The sequence below is a fragment of the Bradysia coprophila genome, chromosome X (assembly GCF_014529535.1).
Source record: "Bradysia coprophila strain Holo2 chromosome X, BU_Bcop_v1, whole genome shotgun sequence".
Classification (NCBI taxonomy): Eukaryota; Metazoa; Arthropoda; class Insecta; order Diptera; family Sciaridae; genus Bradysia; species Bradysia coprophila.
In genome coordinates this window covers 1367973-1390746 of record NC_050737.1, presented here as the reverse complement: position 1 = coordinate 1390746, position 22774 = coordinate 1367973, and the positions used below count along the sequence as shown (strand labels likewise).

At 36.2% G+C, this 22774-nt stretch overlaps 3 protein-coding genes across 5 annotated transcripts; 1 reads left to right on the top strand and 2 right to left on the bottom strand.

Annotated features, from left to right (window-relative positions):
• Positions 1-1504: 1504 nt before the first annotated feature.
• LOC119081609 (brefeldin A-inhibited guanine nucleotide-exchange protein 3) lies at positions 1505-9311 on the bottom strand. Its single transcript, XM_037190655.1, has 13 exons — positions 9197-9311; positions 8400-8550; positions 8188-8327; positions 7898-8123; positions 7625-7841; positions 7362-7562; positions 7067-7294; positions 6171-6996; positions 5627-6112; positions 5196-5566; positions 4694-5135; positions 4464-4637; positions 1505-4405 (listed from the first exon to the last, which is right to left on the bottom strand). The coding sequence occupies exons 2-13, from the start codon at positions 8482-8484 to the stop codon at positions 1934-1936; spliced, it is 5868 nt and encodes a 1955-aa protein (XP_037046550.1). The 5' UTR covers positions 8485-8550; positions 9197-9311; the 3' UTR covers positions 1505-1933.
• Positions 9312-10970: 1659 nt separating this feature from the next.
• LOC119082157 (major facilitator superfamily domain-containing protein 8) lies at positions 10971-17013 on the top strand. 3 transcript variants are annotated; one of them, XM_037191566.1, is made up of 9 exons: positions 10971-11173; positions 14869-15144; positions 15208-15454; positions 15523-15776; positions 15833-15984; positions 16054-16117; positions 16175-16419; positions 16481-16768; positions 16841-17013. In XM_037191566.1, the coding sequence occupies exons 2-9, from the start codon at positions 14959-14961 to the stop codon at positions 16965-16967; spliced, it is 1563 nt and encodes a 520-aa protein (XP_037047461.1). In that variant the 5' UTR covers positions 10971-11173; positions 14869-14958; the 3' UTR covers positions 16968-17013. The 3 variants fall into 3 exon arrangements, with proteins under 3 accessions (XP_037047461.1, XP_037047477.1, XP_037047468.1); XM_037191582.1 differs by having other exon boundaries at positions 10971-11571; XM_037191573.1 differs by lacking the exon at positions 10971-11173 and adding an exon at positions 11696-12357.
• A 928-nt stretch (positions 17014-17941) lies between these two features.
• Positions 17942-19023, bottom strand: LOC119082889. The gene is made up of 3 exons (XM_037192553.1): positions 18846-19023; positions 18631-18778; positions 17942-18219 (listed from the first exon to the last, which is right to left on the bottom strand). Exons 1-3 carry the CDS (start codon positions 18988-18990, stop codon positions 18057-18059), a joined length of 456 nt encoding a protein of 151 aa, XP_037048448.1. The 5' UTR covers positions 18991-19023; the 3' UTR covers positions 17942-18056.
• Between the last annotated feature and the right edge of the window lie 3751 nt (positions 19024-22774).

Genomic DNA, 22774 nt, shown 5'->3' with positions numbered 1-22774 from the left:
ATACTAATTTGAAACAAAATCTTTTACTTCATTTGTTACAATCTACATTTTGCTATATAAGAGGATAATCGTTAATTTTATCAGCCTCTTCAGAAAGGTTAACTGTCATAAAAAATCTTTACCCAGGTCTAGATTCTAGATATATTACATCCCCACTCGCTCTAAGAAGTAATGTAATGTCTTCATTAAAAGCTTACGCACACCATAATGTAGTTTCTAGAACTTCACAAAAATCACCAAACGTTTTGTCGAATATGCAGAGATTGTAAAATTCTAGAAACTTTTATAGTTACCTTGTTGGAAGGTCGATGGGTTTGATGTTTGATTAAATCAGAGCTCATTTAAAGTTCATTTTTCGTTGAGTTTGTCATTTTCCCGTCGAGTTATGTATTGACGAAAAGAAAACTTGAATTATGGAACGTTCGGTTGCCAGATCAGTCCAGGTCAAGGAAAGTTGAGTGGAGCACGTGCACACGGCTTGAAGGTAAAAGTCCTGCTAGTTTCGCTCCTAGTACATCATAGATAGCAGTATAGGTCTGTCGCTCAACTTACCACTGGCACAGAAAAAAGTTCGTTGTTGAAAGGGTCTCGAAGAGTGGCGCAGCGAAACTGGTACAGTATTGATAAGTGGGTTGTTAAGGAAGATTATCATTACGGTTGATGACGAGTACAATAGTCATTTACATGCTAGATACGTCAAATATTTCATGCACTTCTTTTGACCCTCAGCATATAGAATCCATTACATAGCTCGGAATAAAAAGACGAAAAGTAGAGTTTTCGTGTGAATTTTGTTGATCCCAGATCAATAAATACGCGAAAACTCTATTTTTCGTTTTTTTTTTTAAATCTGTTTTTATATAAACGACTTCTCAACTCAGTGACGACAAGTAAAACTTCCGTTGGCTTTTTGAGAAAAACGTTCTATGCAACTTGGTGATAATCTACACATCTGTACAGTGCCTAAAGAGGCATTTATCACTCGGCGACAACAAGTAACTCCTAACCCCTAAGTAACTCTTACGTACGATATAAAAATTAGAAAGCCAAGTTTTCGTGTGAATTTTTTTGATCCAAGACGAAAACGTGGACTATTTTTATTCCGAGTTTTGTAATTGATTGTACGAGGGTAAGCGACTCGGGTGATTGACTACACACCCTTAAAGGAATTGCCGGAGTATCCGGTAAATAATTGTAATTGATGGAAATACGAGAAATTGATGGAATTATAAGGAATTGACCGGAACCTGGTACTTTTTTCCGATCGTCGCATTTATTTAGTCTAATTTACTTTCAATTCCCTTACAATGTAATTTCGTCAGGAAATACGATCCACACATGTAAAAATTATTCGAATCCACAATAACGCCATTCGTGACAATAAATATAGTCGGTACGATGTTTTTTTCTCTTTTCTTTTTAATTTTCAGTCGCCAACATTATTTATATTTTTTATTTTCAAAAAATAAAATTTACAAAAATTCACTCAAAATATACTTGAAAATAATTTTTAGCAAATTTATATTTCAAAAATAATTGTTTATAGTTCTTCTTATCATGTTTTGTTTTTCATGTTTCGTGCGATTTCTCTGATGCACAATAATTTATTGGTATAATTCATTAAGCAGATTTTCATTTTCCTTTAAGATTTCAATTTTTTATGTTGGTTGTTTCAATTCAATTCAACTGGAAAATACATAGCGGATAGGTATATCATATTGAGAACGAAGCTTTTTTTTGTTTATATAAATATTTCAATTTGTAATATCAATTGTGTTTCAATTTTTCTTTTGGGTTATTTTATGTAATGCGGATCACGTTTCTGTTCAATGGGAAATGGGAAGTTCGTAACTATGGGCAAGAAAATGCATTTAGAAAACAAAATGTTATGGGGAAAACAGTAACGGAAACAAAATCTTTGCGGATACACAAATTACAATTTGTTAACATTAGTTTCATTGCATTGAACCAAACGAAAAGCTTCGCGTATTGTCGGTGTCATTAGCAGTCTTAAGTTGTCTGCTTGACTTTCGGGCAGCGATCTTAATAACTCAATAGACGCCACCACTAACTGAGCCAATGCAGACCGTTTGTAATTCAAATCCTTGTATATGCTGGTCGCTCGTTGCTGTTCGATTTCCGGTGAGATCGTTTTCGATTCCAACATCGAATCGGTCTTATTCAGTCGCAACGAATCGAACGGATTTGTTCGCTGGTTGCAATAGACCAGTGTTGACATTGAAATATTTTCTTCCTGATTTGGATGTGACTCGTCACTGGACTGCTGTTCGTTGTTTTCATTTTCCACGTTTCTATTATCCAAAATTTCATCGGTTCCGTTCCAGGGACCGTTTTCGGTATTGTGTCCGTTGGAATAATTCAAAAACACTTCGCAGACTAGATTCCAAGCGTCTTGTAGCGAGAATAGATACCGAACGAAATTCTCTTTTTTCTTGACGGTCGACGTGTTCAGTCTTGAACAGGACTCTAGGATATATGTCAGATCGTCCGTTGTTAAATTGTAGTTATCAATGTCATTCAAATATGAATCCACCATGGCCACATAATAGATCATCCAGGACGAGGTCATTTGCTTATAAAGATTGGCGGCAAAATCAATGTTGGCAACTTTTTGCATTAAAAATTTCAGTCCTGGTCTCGAATCGAACTCAATGGAACTGGTCAAATACTGCTTGGCACACCGTAGCAGTATCTCCTTTGATCGAAATCCCAGCTCGATTTGTTCCGTATTTTCCGACGAATAATTATCTGAAATGCATGAGTGGACTTCGCGTGGCACACATTTCAGATTTCCCAGTAAAAGTTTGGCCACAACCTGCAGAAGCATTTGATTGGCTAACAGACCGACGACGACACTACGATATGGAATGCGAATAACAAAATTATCTAAATTTTGACCGAAACTGCTGGTCAGCGGATACAGCAAGAACGAATAACTGCGATCGTCGGCGATCACCTTCGTATCGGATTGTCCATTACTTTTCATATCACGTTGATCTCTCTGACCATCCATTAGAAAGACCTGTTGCGCCAGTCCATTAATTCGATTGAGCTCATCAATTGTGCAGTCTTTTCTTGCGGCCACCTTTACATTGGCACAATCGCCGTAAAAGCTATTCGATTTCTCATGGAAAGCGAAAGATAGTTGTCTCAGTGGTGCTATAGTCACGGTTGACGCTCGATGTATGGCTGAACATGCGATCATCCACTGATTTTCGTTAAACAACCGTCCGGTCGACAGTATCACATGCTTGAGGCAAGAAACACCAACACGGGCTATTGTCTCTTGGGTTTGAGCTGAACATTCAATTAATACTAGTAGCAATTGCTTCAGAGCCAGCGTTGCGGCGGCTGGAATTTTCGTTGGTGTCTCGACAATGTTACTGTCGTCACTGGATGATGTGTCCACCTTTTGAATTCTAATTTGAGCAAATTTGAGATTATCAACTGGTCGTTGAACCGATGTTACTTTGGCCTTGACATTGTTGCCATTGGTTTTACTGAATTTCTTGCGAGATTTTTCAATAAATTCTACCACTAAATCGGTGGTCATTCCGCAACAATGCTTGAAATTTTTCTCAATGGGATGCCAGTTGTTGTGAGTTTTATTCACGTAGCGCAACCAGTCTTGTATCATTGGTATCAACAGATGATTGATGCAATAGAATCCGAAATCGATTCCTGGACTGTTGGACAGATTTTTGAACAATTTGAGAATGGTTTGAAGAATCGGAGCCTGATGCAGCGACGGACAAACAATCAAGGAATTCGTCAGGCCATCCAACAGTAAGAACCACACCTTCAGCACTCCGCTGGTTTTGTCCAGATCGTCAATTTTCGTAATTGATTCTTTGTCAATGTGCAGTGACCGGTACGAAATCATGTGCTGTTCATTCTTGTTCTGCAGATAATCGTTTCCGAAGTAAGTGAAATTTTCCATTGAATTGGGAATATTTGCATCGATGACATGGGTGTACGAAATGCCCTTGATCTTATAGGCCGAATGGAAGTTCGGACATTTGGGCATATTGTACATGAACGCCAGTATCGATGCACATCGTTCGAGAAACTTTAATGTGTCGTGAAGAAACTCAGCCGGACGGAATGAATTGTCATCATCTGCATTGCCCGAATGACCAGCATTACCATTCCCACCCGATATTTCCAAGTAGGACAGGAGACACAATATACAGTCCAGTCCAGCATTGGCGAACACCAACGTATTGTCACTATCCAGAAACACTCGAAATATGTCGGTAATGTTGGCAATGTTTAATGGTCGATTGCGGGCATTCCTTAAGGTGCCAAACAGTGGACGCCAGCCGGAACGAATTTCGGTACGATGAGCTTCGACAATTTCGTACAAGCATGCCACTATTTGATCCTGCAATTTTTTGTTGTTTAAAATTGTCTTCTTAAATTCATTGGTTTTGACGTCATACCTGAACATCTATATCGCACGTTTCCATGCTAAGTAAATTTTCGAACGGTTTCAACAGCGCCTCATTAAAGTGAAAATGTGGAAGCTCCGATTGTTCCACCAGCAAAGCCGTAATGATATCTTGAATGTATTCTATAGCCCGTTTTGATATGGTTCGATCGCGATGACAAGCCGCCTGCAATAAAACAAAATCATTGACTGTGTCCCCCTAACAATACTATCGTAACTTACATCCATCAAATGGGGCCCAGCTATAGCCCACATTTTAAATATATGAAGTAGCGGTCTAGAGCTACGAAATACGCGTAACGTCACATCACCAACACGATGCAATAAGAGTGATAGCGGAAGCGAATCGTTCTTTTGTTTTCTGGATCGAGTGGGCCACCAAACTTTCGATCCTCGTTTCAAACTCGAACTTCTGTACAGTTGCTCTCTGGATGCACGGCATAAACTCTTGATGAACTGACAGAGTGGCGGTAAGCTCAATCGATCCGCTGAGTCGGAGAAGAGATTATCGGCTTGATGCGATAACGACGATAGAATTTTGGCTGAATCGGACTGACTCAGAAGTGATGATGTTTCATTGGATACGGTGTAGTGTTTCAGAATTGATGCCACATTTGTCGTTGGGTTTTGATGCGGCGCTTGCAAGAAACTGTACACATCGACACTAAAACCGAAGGCATTGTCAAATCTCAGATCTTGAGTGTTCGTATACAAAAATATTTACCAAGTCTCGTCGTCATCAATCGGACACGATGTCAGATTCAACTTATCACTTCCAGTTCCCGCTGCCACAACCGCTGTTTTTTCGCCAGTCTCGTAGTCTCTCGAACCATTGCTGCTAGTTCCAATAGTATTTTGCAAGCTGAACAGTTCATGTTCCAGCTGTGTTACGTGCCGACACACAGTAAATACAGGCAACCAACATTCCGAACTGTATGAACCAAGTTCCAGTCCTCCACTTAAGACCACATCCATGGAAAGCGCTTGGCTAGCTGTGATTCTGGGTCCTACAGTCTGACAAACGTTGCCCGCAAGAAGATTTAGAATTTTTCCAGCCAAATGTTGTAGGCTCAATGAGTTGCTCAACGTGGCTGCCTGTGGTTCAGAATCACAGTATAAAGACAAGTAGGTAAATAAACCTTCAACAATACTCACCGCATGAAGTCCATCCAAACTTAAAGCAAACAGAGCCTCACCGCCGTGATGATAGCGTCTTTTGATTTTCAATGTTTTCTGTGATAGTGCGACCAAACGGTTTTTGGTTGATTGTGCCTCTTGACCTAGTCCAGCACTCAACACGGCCACCATAGAGTCCCAACAACATGTGAGCAATCGACGAGATAACTTTCTCGCAGCCTCCTTCCGTTCATTGATTTCTGGTTGTAGCGCAGTAATCGACTGTAAATGTTGCCAGTCAGAAAGCATTTGAGTTGCTCCAAATCCGCCGGCGTCTTGTAGTAAATCGATCAATGCACAATGTGTGTCCTTGACGTCTTCTCGTTGCAAACTGGCCAACGGATTGGATGCTAAGATGCACTGGTACAACTCACATAACCAGAACGTCGACAAGTACACTAGGACCCCAGTATTTTGAACTGAGGTGACAAACTGTTGTTCCGATAGAGGAATGAAAACTGGTTCCTGAAATTTATTGGAAGTGATGAAGATATCTTTCGTTTAAAGTCCATATGAAAATTACCATCTCTTGGTCATAATGACCTGACTTCATCAATTGAATGCTCAGCAAAAGAGCTGAACACGTGGCCAAATAAATTCCATCGGCATTCATGGCAGTCAAGTTATATTCAAAATCGGAATAGCTCAAACTGTTTTCTTGACAAACCGACGAGGCAAACTCTTGCAAAGCTTCGTCCACTTCAACCGAACTTTTCAACCGTAACAGTTTCGGTACCAAGTCTTTAGCCAACGACTTGCTAAATTCCCTGGCATGATGCCTATCAAAGTCACCATCAGTACGAACTGGCGCCGGCGCTTCCAAGTATGAATACGGCCAATTCGATTCATTCTTCGCAGAAACATCATCCGATGATGGTAGTTCGTCTTCCGGGCCCTCGGTATCGCCTGAGCCATTTGACACAATTTCCGGATCAATTTGTTCCAGATCGCTTTCCGAACCAGAAGATGTTTCAAATCCATGCTGACGTAACTCGGCAACAGCGTCTCTGTAAGCGGCTGGTAATCGTGCCATTGACTGGTAGGTCAATGGTCCGGTGTAGTCCACCTCTCTTAATTTACTGTAACGACCGTTTAGGATCTTAACCGTGTTTTCGCTGATAATATTGTTATCCAAATCGCCGGTGCACAGTGTCTGTAAGCTTGCTAGAAGAGCGACAATACATTCCACACTTGTGTGCAGTGCACTTTCACAGGTCTGGCCAGATAATGCACATTCTTCCATAGCATCAATTATCAATCTAAATAAAGCCATGTCGTCACTGCAGCTTTGACCCTGATTTTTGTCGACAAACAAAATAACAGTCAAATCGACAAGCCTGGCTGGACTCCTGTAGTTTGGGAGAAATACCATTTATAGATAATAATAATTACATTCGAATCGCAGGCAGATTGAATTACTTAAAAATCTCTTTTACACATCGCAATGGCTCGGTTCGGTTTTGAGGCGATGGTAATAAAATCATCCGGTGAAACAGTGCTTCTAACATTGGTCGTAATGATGCTTGTGCGCCAGCTATGCGCACCAATTCGATTGCAGTTAAGTATACACAACGCGCCTGTGGTGCATCGAGACCGGGTCCTGTGAAAAATCCACGAGTCTCATTTTCAATTATGTGAAGTGCGTCCCTGCAAAACGATGTACAGAACATTGGTCATAATGATCAAATATTAGTTGCTTGGCAAAGTTCCGTACATATAGGTGAACTTTTTGTCCAAAGTGACGCGATTAGGTGAACCTAATGCAGCAGCCAGTGTAGGACAAAATTTCTGCCACAAAAATGCGGTAAAGTGTGGATTCGTTTGCACATTTCGAGGAAGGGTTGAAGCTAACGAAAGAATACATTCGGTCAGGAATAATGAGCCGCCGGTGTCGTTCTTTTTGGGACTGGAAATTCTACAATCAGAAAATAATGTTATGTCGATTCTCACATAGAATCACAGCATCTTTGCGATTACCTCGGTTCTATAAGACGACTACATAGCCATTGCATAACAGGAATCACTTCGTTGTACACAGCTGTTGCTTGTGCAGCATTCATAAGTCCTGGCGTTGTTGATTTCAAGATTTCATCGGCCTCGTCTTGAAGGAATGAACAAAATGTTCGTAAACATTGACTCGCTGCTGCCAGACTCGCCGCTTTTATAGCCCGGGCTCCATTCTCCCAACATTCACCTGAACAATGGATCGATTAGCTAAAAAGAATTTTACAAATAGCAACTAATCCCTACCGCATCGTGACAGAATTTCGATCAGTAATCTCCCGTTCAATGTGCATGTGGGCGTGCAAGCCATTGCCAGGAATAGGCGCAAGACGTTCACCAATGTTTCTTCATTGAAAGAAGATCCGTTTTGCGATGAAACACTTGAGGTTGCTCGCAAAAGCTGGGCTGGCAACCATACCGAATCATCTTCCGGCTCGAGTCCGATATAGAAACGTTCGTCCTTGATGATTCGCTGAAAATCGACGGATGGGTGAGTTATGTTTAACAATAACCCGAAAATTCTTTCGCAGTCTTACGTGCATCCCATTCAAGGCCATCGTTACAAATTTCGGTCGTCGAGTTTCCAATGCCAGTTGCATTGCGAATAACGAGACCGATCGTAATTCGTACGATGGATCTCTGTCCCTGTGCATGCCATGTTGACGATGCAATTTATCTTTAATTTGTAATGAAAAGTTTATTCAATAAAATTTGATGGTCAAGTGAGCCATAACAGCAGATTCCTTACCAAGAGCATTTTGGGCTCCGTTTCTCAAATGATTAAATTTCGTTCCCGTAGCATCTTTAATGATTTGCTGAAGAATGTCCTCCATTTTTAGAATTTTATTCAAATCATTTCTAAAACATATTCATTACGAGTTAGTATCGTCGAGCGAGAACTGAAAATAATGAAAGCTGTTCAGCTTTTGCATCCAATTACTATTTGCAAAAAATTAACGAAAAACAGAAGTGAGAAATAAGCTCGCTGGTTTTTCGTTACACAACACATCTGGTAACAAATCTGTTTTGAAAAATCTTTGACCCTTCCCAGAATGACCGAAATAAAATGAAATGTCTAGACTGTGAATGGTAACTGGCTTCAAGTCGTTAAAGTACCACGTTCCACACTGAATCAACTGTTAACTCCATTAATGGTTCTTCTGAGTCAATCAATTCATTTTTTATTAATGAATGGTGGCATATTGTGACTATAGTTTACGTATCGGGTCGAGGTCAACATTTGTCAATATTGGCCTTAAAAATTTACCCTCACAAATGGCTTATTTAGTGGTCAAAATAACACTTAACGGGTGTTCTAAAGAACTGACTCATATTATGACTCATGGACAAAATCAAACGACAAAGCAAAAACGCAATAGTGCATCACGTAAATAAAATGGGTTACTCCAATATGTTCCGTATGGAAGAAAAATTTCCGATTAAATTTTGCACAATTTTTTCTTATTTACAAAAGCAATTTCGATAAAACGAACGATATCTCCCTTTACAATTAATCGAAACGTGTCGGCCGAATGACAATATTACCTCACAAAAATCACGGAAATATAACCACAACTGAATAAAGGAAATTTACAATTCTACACTTTTATGGAAAAAGTGAATGTTCCTTCGACAATTTTCAATCACCAAATATGTTGCGTCTCAACAACGCATGACCTAAACAATCCAAATATCGTCATAAGTTGGTACAGAAAAATCGATAGACCAGCCATGTTTATTTGGAAAAATTGCGGGAAAATTATGTATTAATATAGCAAAGAGCTGATTTGGCAGTGGTTACAATCAACTGGTGGTTAGGATATCTACATACGTCTAGCGAAATGATGCTATCTGATTGGTATAGTAATTTCATTGAGAAAATATATTTCGTTTGTTCGTTAGAGTACATTTCGTGCGACATTTCCCTTCCGTGAACATAAACATATTTTCAGGATTTTTGCAGCCAGTCTCCATAATTTCTTTCGATTCTGAAGACACAAAAGTTCGTTATGGTGGAAAATGGTGCGCGTAGATAAAATAAATAAAAACTAAGAGAATTTCAATCAAAGTTTTTTTTTGTAAATCTTAGTGGAACACCAATATTGTGAATCAAGTCGTTGTTCTATTTGGATCGATCACTAAAATTTTATTTTTGCCAATAATTTCGAAGACGAACAACCGCCATAACAGTTATTATACGGATGTGTATAAATTTCGTGCAATTTTTTCTTTAACAAGTTTTGGTTGCCTTGTTTTTCCTTGATCTAATAAGAATTAATTAAGAATTACAAGCGATACTTTGGACGCGCTCTGTAAGTGGCACCAGACTCTCACAGCTTTAATGTAGCCCTTATTTAATCAGGGACTATTTTTGAGAAAACAATTTTTCTACATTTTCCCAAATTTTCTAAAATAATTTTCGGGAAAATTTAAGAAAACTGGAAAAAAATGGGAAAATGTTATCCTAAAATTAGTCGCTGCATTTAATCGATGATAACCTCGCGGTTATGAAATTATTCTCAACATTTGCCTTTCCATCCAAAACAGTTGCATAATCTTCTATTATCCCTGACCTTAGTCAATTGTTCGTTCACAATATAATTTACCCTCATCTGAACCCGTATCAGCGTTCAATAATATTGAATCGAATTCATATTTATGATTCATCTACATGTTACCCAAACCTGCTTGTACAAAATGCATAAAGACAACAATGCAGTTGAATACGGAATGCATATTATATGTATAAGTCGGTATAGAGATCTATAATATAGCGTCTTCGTCGTCATTGTATTTTTATACAGAAAATCTAACAAGTTCATTGCATTTTCTGTTATGTTCATCCAAAATACCAATACATGATTTCCATGTATATTCTCACAATATACACAAAACTAGCTTCAATAGATCTGTATGATGAACGACGAAGGCACCGTTCAATTTCGGATGATCGTAACATTTTTATATATTATTCCAATTAAAAAAAAGACTGTAACTACAATATGTCGTCACCATAAATAAAATGATGCGTTGACGAAACTATCTCAATGACATTTTATTCAATGAACAAACCAAATCCATTGTAGGTACAATACACTGAGGACCGACAGTAACCACTATTTTCATACGTATAAATATTGAATGCATGAATGGTGTACATTGTAAGTATAAATGTATGTAAAATAGTAATATCGTTGGCTTGAACGATGGCTTAAAACAAAAAACCAAGTCGAAAAGATAAAGTATTTAATGATATTGCGCATGCGAGAGTAAATTCTACTTTCGGATTGTGCCTGTGTCTACATGTGTACTTAAATAATTTCAGTTTATATCAAATCAATCAACTAAAAGTATACTTTGTTTTTAGACATAGAAAATGATTGAAAAAAACGGTCTGGTGTGGTAGTTGGAGTTGTGTGTGGTGATAACAGCTTAAATAAAATCAAACAATTTTTTTTTTGTTTTTGCTCAAATCAATTATACTTCTTATACAAACGATCGCCAAAAAACGAAAAAGTCAAGGTAAAATAATTTGATTGCAGAAATCGTATTTTTAAAATGAAAAATAAACGAAAAAAAAGACTTTCTCCACATCGACTATATATTATAGCAACAACACACCAAATTATGTGTGCAATCTCCGTTGATCGTAATAATGTAAATAATCAAAAAAAAAAAATTGGTAAAATTTTGTTGTCATTTTGGTCGAGGTCTCGGCCGAAGTGAACTTTTATTTTAGTCGTCTTTCTGTTACACAGTGTATAATAATACTGTTTAGAGTCTATTCAATGAACTTTTACGTGTTTATACATTGTGATAAGAACGAACTGTTGTGCTGTTGTTGTGTTGTTTAAATAAATATACAAATTTCTAATGTGAATTTTCTGTGCCATGCCATTGTTCACTATATTGACAACAATGTACGTATTATACCTATAAGAGTATATAAATTTCCAAATTGATCGTTCAATTTTATGAACAATGTATTGAATGTTGACGAATTAGAAAAAGTTGGTTTTTGTTTGTTTGATTAATGAATTTTATCGCATAACACCATGAAACATAAATGAACTGGAAACTTATTTTTCCGAGTCCAATGTTCCAGTATTTCCGTTTGGAACATGAACTGTTCTTCGATAAAAATATTTTCGTCTCTTCTTATCAGACAAAATATGTGTAAACATGTCTCCGCAATACCACATCTGTTCTTTGTTCTCTGCAATACACACCATAATCCATTGTTGCAGAGTAGCAGACATCGAGGAGTATAACAACAAAAAACATTTCATATTTGTTACTATACACACAATGATGTAGAGCTCCAGTATTTAATCACACCGACACGGTTTTAATAAAACAAAATGTGAATTTATGAATTGTAATATGGATGTACACTTATCGGATTGATAAATTTATATATCTCTGCCGTTTATATAGATAAAAAACGATTTTTTTTGTTTGATTTTTTTTTCGTTACGATTGCTACCGTGTCAGTTGATACGACAAGAGTTGATTGTAAAAAATAATAATTATAAACCAAATCAAACAGAGTGATTAGTGTAAACTTGAAATTAAGATTTCATTCGAATTGGAGATACCGAATTCGTGGTTCTATTAAAAGAATATTTTGTTTATTATTGTGTGATCGCTTGAACTGTTTATCCGTATCGTTTGGTGCTGTGGAAGCTTCTACTATCAGAGAAGAAGTAAGGAAAAAAAAGATGACGTTTTTTTTGGATCTGCAAAGAGTGTATATCTTGAATATTTATTTTCTTGTCTTAAATACAGTGCGATATCAGTGAACAAATCAGTCATTTCAATCGCTTTTGTATTTGTGAGATATGTTGCCGAAAGTCATCGTGTTTCATTTTTCTTGTTTGGTTACTAGGCTAATTCCTAATGGTGATGATTCTATTAACCGCTTGAATGTTTAATATTATGATTAACCGTGACCTTTTTGACTATGTAGTGGGCAAATAGAGGAAATGGATGGTTTCAAAAACAAATTGGTAGAGTTCTAGATGTCGTTTTATGTCAATGCAACGAAAATGTGAACGATGAAGTCCTCACTAGTAGACGGTGAAGGCAATTACTAACGCAGACAGTGGGATTGAGAGATGCAGTTCTTGTGAAGTTGAGTTCACTTTGAATTCTTCAACAAGCCTCAGGGCAAATAAATTCAAATAACAGTCAAACAGAAGAAAAGTTCAGTTTCAGTTTTATAAGTTCGCGTGTAAGATATTATTGTATCCTAGATGAATGCAAATAGCTGACATATTTATACATCCTCGACTGAATGTAATGTTCTAACTGTGTTTTGTCTCTATGATTTTTATCTTTTCAAAGGAAGTATAACATTTTTTCCTTGTCATTGACTATATGTCAATAGTTGTATAGTTGTAAATAGTTGTAAAAAATATCCGTTTTATTCCTGCCAGCTAATATTCAATTATTAAAGAAAATAAAAATTTTCATTTAATAGTAGAAGGATTACGATATTCACCTACTATAGGTCGACATCACGAGCAAAAAAAAAAAAAATCGACGAAAAAGTATATGAAAGTATATGACTATTTCCTTGTAAACTGTGAATTATTTGGATACCCTTTTTTCGATTTTTTCCCATACAAAACCAGTATATAGAAGTATATGAATATACACTTCCATATACTTATTGAGCATATCGCCATATACTTCTTTATACTGATGACGCTCTAGTGACATTTCTGAGAAAGTTGAAATTTTCCGCAAAAGTGCTTTCCATGAAATATGACACTTTCGGTTTTGATTACCTTCGTTTAGTCACAATCTTTGTTGACTTTAAGGAATGAGAAAATTGTTGAAACAAAGTTGCACATTTGTCTGTTAATATCCGCTGTCGCCCGACAATCCCTTATACCTAACGAGACAAAGCCCTAGACATAGTCCTAACAAGAGAAAGCCCTGCAGATACGCCTAACAAGAAAAACGCCAACGGAATTAACAGTATAATGTGAACTGATAAGAAAATGTTTCATGGATTTTCTTATTTTTGAACATTTGTTTTACATGTCGCCTCACAAGGATGTTGCTTCGACGAGAATTCATGACAGAATGACTTTTAGTATACAAGAGGAAACATAATGGTACGAGTAAATACTTTTCACAGTATCTGAACATTTACTGCTTGAAAGGAAGCAGTATTAAAAATTAAATGTTCATATAATGTGAGCAGTATTTAATTATATTGCTCGGGATATGATTGATAAGTAGACTCTCCATTCTCCAAATTTTACGCGACTTTTTTATTAAAATTATAAGGAAGAAATGAACCAAAACGAAACTTTTATAATGAGCTTAAGGTTTTCTTGTGTTAGGTACGTCATGCTGGTAAATCCGTAATTTTTTCTACTTAAATCCTTCTGAATTGAAAGAACTGACTAGTTTAATTATAACTATTTTTTGTACAAAAATTTTCTATTTCAATCATGGACTGGCATCAGGAATTGGTTTCAACTGAGACGCCTGAAGTGTTTAATTTTTGTTCATCTATTTATTTGTTGTCGTACAAAACGCGTCAACTTTCAAAATGCATGTCATTTCGTTTAAATGACAAAATTACAACAGAGTTTTATTTCCAGTTTCATTTCTAATTTCTGTCCTAATAATTACCGTTCAATTTTGTATGCACTTCAATGTCAACAATGTTTCACATGCTAGCGATAAGTCAATACCTTATACGGAATCGATGAATATTATCAACAAAACAATTATATTTAGGAGTAGGGTGGGTCGATTTTAACAACTTGAAAATCCACAACCATTGGCATGGCATGTGCAACTTGCCAAAGCTGATCAAACTGCATCATTACTTTTTCGTTTCCGAATACTTTTGAGTACCGCACAATTGTTTGAATGAGTTTGTCAGGCACCTTGTATTTAATTTCAAAATTTTATAGACAATATTCTTAAAAAAGCTTTAAGCTATTATGTTTGTTTCAGTCTCTTACAGCCTCTGCAAGGCATATCAAAGCTTTTTGAGGAAAATTGTGTATAACATTTTGAAAGGAAATACAAGGTGCCTGACACAAACCAATTCAAACAATTGTGCGGTACTCAAAAGTATTCGGAAACGAAAAAGTAATGATACAGTTTGATTAGCTTTGGCAAGCTGCACATGCCACTGGTTGTGGACAAGACGGCACTTTTTAATTCCTTCCAAATGTTCCACATTTCAGGCACTCCAATAGTAAATTAACAAAAGAAGAACCATGATCGTTAGGTGACAAAAAATTCAATAAAAAAGATCAAACCTTTACGACCAAAACATGGACAGCATCAGGAAATTTTTTAAAAAACATAAGAAAATCACAAACATACCGGACGATGGACTGGAAACGGAAGCTGAATATTCAGCACGTTGGCTGTCCATTCGAATAATTTATTTCACAATGTTTCTGATGAGTCTGGGATTCAGCGTCGTTCTGACCGGCGTATGGCCATTTTTGGATAAAGTAAGCGCCGGGTTTTTGGACTTATTTAATGTTTTAAATGAATTGCAAACTTAAAATTTCCAGTTAGATCCCAATGCTGGAAAAGAATTCATGGGATTGGTGGTTGCATCTAATCCATTCGGACAAATGCTGTTCAGTCCGCTGTTCGGATGGTGGGGAAATAAAATTAAATCTGTTCGGATACCGTTATTTTGTTCCATAGCCATATTCTGTGTGGCCAGTGCCATGTACTCAACTTTGGAGTACTTTCCCTCGGCAACTGTAAAATATTGGATGTTGCTATCTCGTTTCCTGGTTGGTGTTGGATCAGGTAATTTTTTTTTCTTGGTGAGAATGACATCTGACCAAAAATTTCTTTATGACTTTTTGACTATGCAGCAAACATCACGCTGTGTCGATCATATCTTTCCGATTCGACGCGGTTGGCGGAACGAACTGGAGCTGTTAGTATGGTTTCACTAGCTCAAGTTTTAGGATTTATCGTTGGGCCAGCTCTGCAAGCTGTTGTAACACCATTAGGCGACAAAGGAGTGTCTTTCCTGCCTGGTTTGAATATGTACACGGCTGCTGGATGGTTAAATGTGTTTATGGCAATCGGAAACTTTTGTCTATTTTTGCCAATATATTTCAAGGTACATTTCCATGGCTTCCATGCAAATGCGATGAAGTCATCTGATTTTGATTTCAGGAAAAGCGGATAGCCGCCAAGGAAATCATGAAACTGCAGGGCAAACAAACAGAAAAAGAGACGTGGAAGGGAATCAAACCAGATTACTTTTCGTGTTGGACGTTAATCGTGGCATTCTTTGTGTTGGTCTTTAATTTTGTGTTGTTAGAAACGTAATGTTAAATTCCTTTTCACATTTCTTTGACCAGAAAATTGTTAATTTCTGCTTTGTCGTTCTTTAGAATTGGTACTTCACTGACAATGGATCAATTCGCTTGGACCAAGACTGAAGCGTTGCGGAACATGGTATGTTTATACTAATACCGACAGAACCTCTTGTCTAAATATTTCCGTAATTTGCAGGGCATTCTCATGTCGGTTGGAGCTGTAATTGCTTGCGTAACCTTTGTTGCAATAGACCCTTTGTGCAAAAGATTTGATGAGCGATCAGTCCTCTTATGGGGTGGCTTTTTCCTGATGGCGATTGGTCGATTAGTGTATATACCCTACGGTGATCATCTTCCCCAAATGGCTACCAATTCTTCTTTTGTCGTTGACAATATCACAAACGCCACTGAAACAATCGGATGTCCACTATCCCAGGAATGGTAAATTAATTAAGCAAAAATATTTTCGTCATACCAGACGAACTAATGTGAAAATGGTTAGGTGCCTGACAACACCCGCTTTAACAATGGTCCAATTCTTGGTGGGCTACTTTTTGACATGCATCGGATATCCCATTGGTGTGACGCTGATTCAAACCATATTTTCGAAAATTCTTGGTCCCAGACCGCAGGGAGTTTGGATGGGCATGATCACCGGTTCGGGATGTTTTAGCAGAATTATGGGACCAGTGTGCGTTGGATATGTATATACAAGGCATGGAACTTATGCGACGTTTGGTTTTACTACTGTGATGATGATTGTTGCGCTGTTATGGCTGCTGATTTTTAGGTAAATGACGATGGTATTTGTAGTGTGCCCATTTCGTAAGATTTTTTTTTGCTTTCGTTGATCGTTTCGCAGAGATAAACTTCTTGTGCCAGAAGTGGAGAAGCAAAAACGAACTGACGTTGAAATGGATGATTTGACTGAGGAAAGTGTTGGGCTGACTAACGATAATAAGAATAATGCAATTGTTGCTTCCAAATGAGGAAATGTTTTTTTTTAAAGATTTATATTATACCAAATGTTACACAGACTTACGTATTTTTGATCGAATCAACGGAGTTTTCCTACAAAACAGAGGTGCAAGACATTCTAGAATGAGATAAGTATGCAGTGAAAATTGTTAATCGATGGGGCGCTTCTCTCGTGCACAATATTTAAATCCTAGATCCGAAAAAATAGTTCGTTAGTCCATCCATTCATTTCGAACCGGATTAAGGACACTAATTTTTCGATTTAATTACGGTTCTTAACCAATTGGTTCAACAATTGAACGAAATAGTGAACGAAAAAAAAGTTTCTCATAGACTGGAGTGGCCCAAATTCTCTACTGAACTGTAATATCGAATTACCGGCAGCAACCAATCTAGCGAAGCTGCTATTTGTAGCGAATAATGAATTTTTGATAATAAAAATCCAATCACTATTGAAGACAGTAAGTTAACATTACTAAATTGATATAATTGAAAAACTATTTTTTTATCGTGCGTAGGCTCTTTGAATGGTCCCTAAACTCTCAAAGTTATTGGATTTTGTAGCAGAATGTTCTTTGTAAGTCCTCTCTGCAAATTACATAATTGAAATCCGATGTTATAGATCTTATTCCATGTGTAGTCTTTCCAATGAACGAACAGATTTGTATCAGCACTCAACAGAGTATTTTACATTTCCCTCTCAAGTTGCGTCCCATGAGTTAAACTTCAGCATAGAGAACGTCATTGAAATTTAGACATGTTTTTCAGCTGATCAACTCACTCAAGCAAACAAAAGTGTCTAAGTCTATACGACTTTATACAGGTGTACGTAGTGACAAAACCTTATAAAGACATTTTGCTTGAATGAGCGCTGCTCATTGAGCAGACTAGCTGAACAACAGCTGAAGCAAATTCATGTCTAAATTCCACTGAAGTCCACTGAAGGTAAAAGGTAAAATAACGGCAAAAACTAAAACTCTTGACAATCGTTTAATTATAATCGAAATATAATGGAAGCTGTGAGAGATTTCGAAATGGATTAATTTGCGACCAAGATTCACGGAATTATTTTTGTTGAGAGAATAAAAAAAAAATTGTATTTAAACTTTAAATGTTAATCCACCAAATTTAGGCCGTGCCGTAATTTTCTGCTCTTCAAGCTTTTCAGCAAATTCACTCAGCTCGCCTCGGCACCGTGGCTTAATCAGTCTTTCCCTCTCTTTCGCATCTAAGTTGATAAATGGTTTACATATCCATCCGTATCTAAAAGGCACACATAATTGGTACATTTCGTGTTAAACTCAAGCAACGCACTTCAAGCAAAAGTGATCATCTTCTACAGATTTTCGTAAATTTCTATTCGTCTTAAAATTACTTATGTCAGCAATCTATGTTTTTGTGTACTAACTTCACTGCAATGACGTTTCATGGAAATTTACCAGATTTAAGTTATTTTACATGAAAATAGAGCGCAAAGAATGAAGTACTAATGAAGTACTGTCTTGTGACGCCTCTACAGGCCAACCGACGTTTCGTTTTAGAGTACTCTTTTGTATGAAATGGTTTTCTTTACAGCGTTTTACAGTTTTGTGACACACTGTAAATTTTTAGTACCCTATTTAGAGTACAACTCATGCTTGAAGTGCGTTGACTCAACTCAAAATCCTTTCCTACTCTTGGTTTTGACACAACGGAAGACCAGTTCGGTTCATGTTCCGATTTTTATGTTCACTTTCGATCAGCTTGATAAATTTCTGATAGTCTTTGCTGGTCATGTCAATGTCGCAGTATTTGGAATAGAATTTCGGTGTAAAACCCTTGGCTGAAAAATTAATTTTTTTTAGTTGTTTTTTAGTTGAACATTGGTTTAAAGATAAAATTGAATTAACCGTTTGTGGTGTTTGGTAAATAATTTTCGAATAAAGTAGACTGGAAGTGACTCTCTTTGTTAAACTTTTCCAACCAAAATGCGTGGGGATAAATGTTCTCAATTCTCAAAGTCGATTTTTTACTTTCATCTTTCTTTGACTCCATATATGTAAAACTAACTGATACGTTGCGAGTGCACTAGATGTTTTAAAACGAATGAAAGTTATACTACATTCCGTTTAAAAACTATTTCCAGTTTTTCTTTTTCTTTTTTGAAAATCTATTAATAGTTAACTCGTAGAAACTAAACCATGTTTCCTTGTCACTATGTCCTATAAAACCCAATCACATTAATGTGGTTCGTTTAAATAAATATGAAAAAGTCCATTATAACTTCGGGCAAAAAAAGAAAGAAAAGTTTTGCAAGAAAATATGCTTTTCCGATAGTAACACTAAGTCTTAAAACAAACTTTAAGGGTAAATGATTTCCGGTGAACAAATGTGAAATTTTATCGCTCTTTCAGGAATGGCTAAATGGACAATTGTTTTATCTAGCAGAGCTTTTTTTTTGAGTTACTATTTTTTTTTTTCAAATTTTCTTGGTTTTGTCGAGTTTTTCTGAAAATTTTTCAAGAAAATTCGAGAAGTTTCAAAAGGAAATAAAGTCACCAAAAATTAATGTTACACATTCACTCGTTTCATCACTTTCAGCTGTTTTGCCATTATTATAACCAATAGCGAAAGAGTGAAAAGAGATAAATGTGTACAATTGAGATTTGGTGATTGTATTTTCCCAAAAATTTAATATCTAGGGCTTTTTCTTCACCTATATATATATAAAACCTATTGTAAGACTAACAAAAGAATCAACAGATTGAATCTTTACTTGATGACACGCGTGTCGTTTATTGGAGGATTGAAATAGGTCGACAGAGTTCAACTGCAGTCGAAACAGAATCTATCCTGAAAAGTTCGGGTCAGGCTCGGTAACGAGAATGATATTTGTCAGATTTAAGGTAACCTGTAATTTTCATACACATTTTTAGAGTGAATTGTCAGTTATTAGATTACGTTTGACCGGATTAATAAACTCAAGTATCAATAATTTGTTTAACACACTACAAACGGTGTTTCGCCTTTTTGATCCATTCAACGGTTAATTGATTGGACCTCTATAGATTGTTCTTGAAAAGATTTCACTTCTCCCATGGTATTCACCTCAATCAATTTAATTTTCTCGTACTAGCGAGCTACTCTGACATCGTTATCTGAATCGATGAGAGGCACACAATATTATTTACAGTTTGAATCGTTACTTGAGTTCGACCTATATTTTTCCAATTCCTTCTACCTATAGTAAAATCAATACATATAACTGCATTTCAACCAACGCCTAACAACGATCTCTTTCAATCGTAATCCTGAAGTGGCAACATATCGTTATTAAGTATAGATTCCATCGGTAACTAAACAGTTGGCAGAGTATTTCCATAATTATTTTCCCTGACTGTTTATGCGATCATAGAGACATATCCGCTGTTATTAATATACATACCCCTACCTCGATTGCAATTCGTTTTTATCGTGTTGGATTATATAGCACATAAACTCTGGCTTATTATATTTTTGATAAATGAAAATAAATATTTCTTTTTCGAGTTCTATTATGTTCGGAAAATTCATGTAGAAATATTTTGTGGGAAAAAACAAGAAAAAAACGAAAGTAAAATTAGGTCCGAACTGGGGGTGGCATGAACTATCTGCCCAACTATAAATTAATATTTAATTGGACTGATGTAATAAACTAACCTATCGACCTATATATACAATTATAATTTATAACCGGATCTGCTAGCACTGTCTAGCACTGTCTGTTGAACCGGATTAATTAAACAAACGCTACACAGGATTAGCGAAATTACTTCTAAGGGCAAGTATGACCTTTTGGAAAAATTGTATTTTATAGTGTTTGATGAAAGAAATTGTTTCATTCCAAAAAAAAAAGAAATTGTTTTCTAAAATGTTTGTGTAAATAAGCTTTTATATTTTTCCCTACTTGACTACCTAATAGGTAGTACCTATATTGATATCTAGTCCATACCTGAATAAAATAAGCGATCGCATGACTAAATGTAAACTGGCGAAAACTTGACTATTGGTTGTAAGTATACAATGTCGTTAATTAATTACAATTAATTTACTAATAGTCAACTACGTTGCCACGTCTGTCTATTCGCTGTCATAAGTATTCGAAGTTTGTTTGGGATATAGATCTACTTTCGATTCTTTGATTTTTTTTATAGCCGCAGCGAGTGCTTATTTGCGTAGTATAAATCCAAGATCAAAAAGGATGAGAGAAATAAAATTCAGTTTTGACGATATTTACGAAACTGAGATTTTTAGGAAATACCTAGGTCAGTATGGTCTACTACTTCTATTTGGATCGGTTGAAAAACTACCATAAGGTCTGAAAACCTTAAGAAATATCAACATAATGTAGCGATAATTTGTTCTTTCATGGTTTATCCTGGTACGACCAGGATCAAATTTGTAAACGTAGAAAATAAAAGAAAATCGTGAGATATCTTTACACATTTTCCAGAATTTTCCTACATTTTTGTAAAAATTGAAGAAAAAATGAAAAGTGTGAGAAAATTCAAGGGATTATGTAACGCACTTCAAGCATAAATGTACTCTAAATATGGTACTGAAACTGGACAGTGTATCGAACAAATTTTGGCACTGTAAAAAAATCTGGAATTTTTTTTTCTAAAAAATTACTCTATTTGACATCTGTCATTAATAGCACTTTTGCTTGAAGTGCGTTGGATTATTGGCAAAAAAAAATCAAAAAATAGTCCGTGTATGTAACCCATTTCTAGAGTCCATCCTCAATTTTTCTATATCAGCTTCGTTGCAACGAATTGGAAGATATTATTCAAATGAGGAACAACAATTAAATGTTTTGAACCTTCGTGATTTCCCATAAAAAAAAACTTTCCCCAAAATTGCAATGAAACTTCGCGAAAAGCCAAGAAAATATTATCAATATTCTTAACAGAGAATCGAAAAGGCTTCAAGATTAACAAAAATAACAGAAAACGCGCAATCAGCCGAACCACTGCAGAGTAAAATAATCTGCTGTTGCACAACGGTAACCAAACGGTTGGCAAAGTATTTATATAGTTTTATCTGTCTAGAACGATAATCTCGAGCTTATCCCTCTAGGGAGTTTTTGTTTATCTCGATATATCTGTTCTCGACAGATAAAATATGATATGCACCTATTGCCAGACTGTTATTTTGACGTGTAGGCATTATGACCCACGCCTTCGGCTAGGGCAATAATGTCCTACACGTCAAAATACCAATCTTGGCAACAGGTGCATAATATATATTCCTTCCCTTGTGATAAAATGCAATGCTCTTTCTAGCAATCCAACTCTCTAGTTTACTAGAGAGAGTATTGTTAAATGCGATTATCTATATTAACCTCACCTCGGTTGTTTACATAATACATGACATCCAGTCAGTTCTCCTTTAATTTACTGCATATTTGATAAAAAAAGTTTTTTTTTACGATTTCTAATTAATTCGTAAGATTTATATCGACGAAAAAGGGAGTTAGGAAAAAGGAGAATAAAACAATCGCATGACTGACTGAAAGACGAAAACTGTTGGGTGATTTGTGAATTATACGAAACTCCTTAATTGTTTTTGAAATAATTGGCATGTTTGATTGGTTGCCATACTTGTCATTTATTTGGAAAAATTGAGCCAGCTGATTGAATAATTCATGTTACTGTGCACAGTTATATTGATCCATAATAAGTGAAACAAAATTTAGTTTTATGAAAATTGTTAAATTTATTTATTAAACTGAGACCTGCCTCAAATATTTGCCAACATGGTCAGAAATTATATTTAAAAGCCATAATGGCGAAGGTTA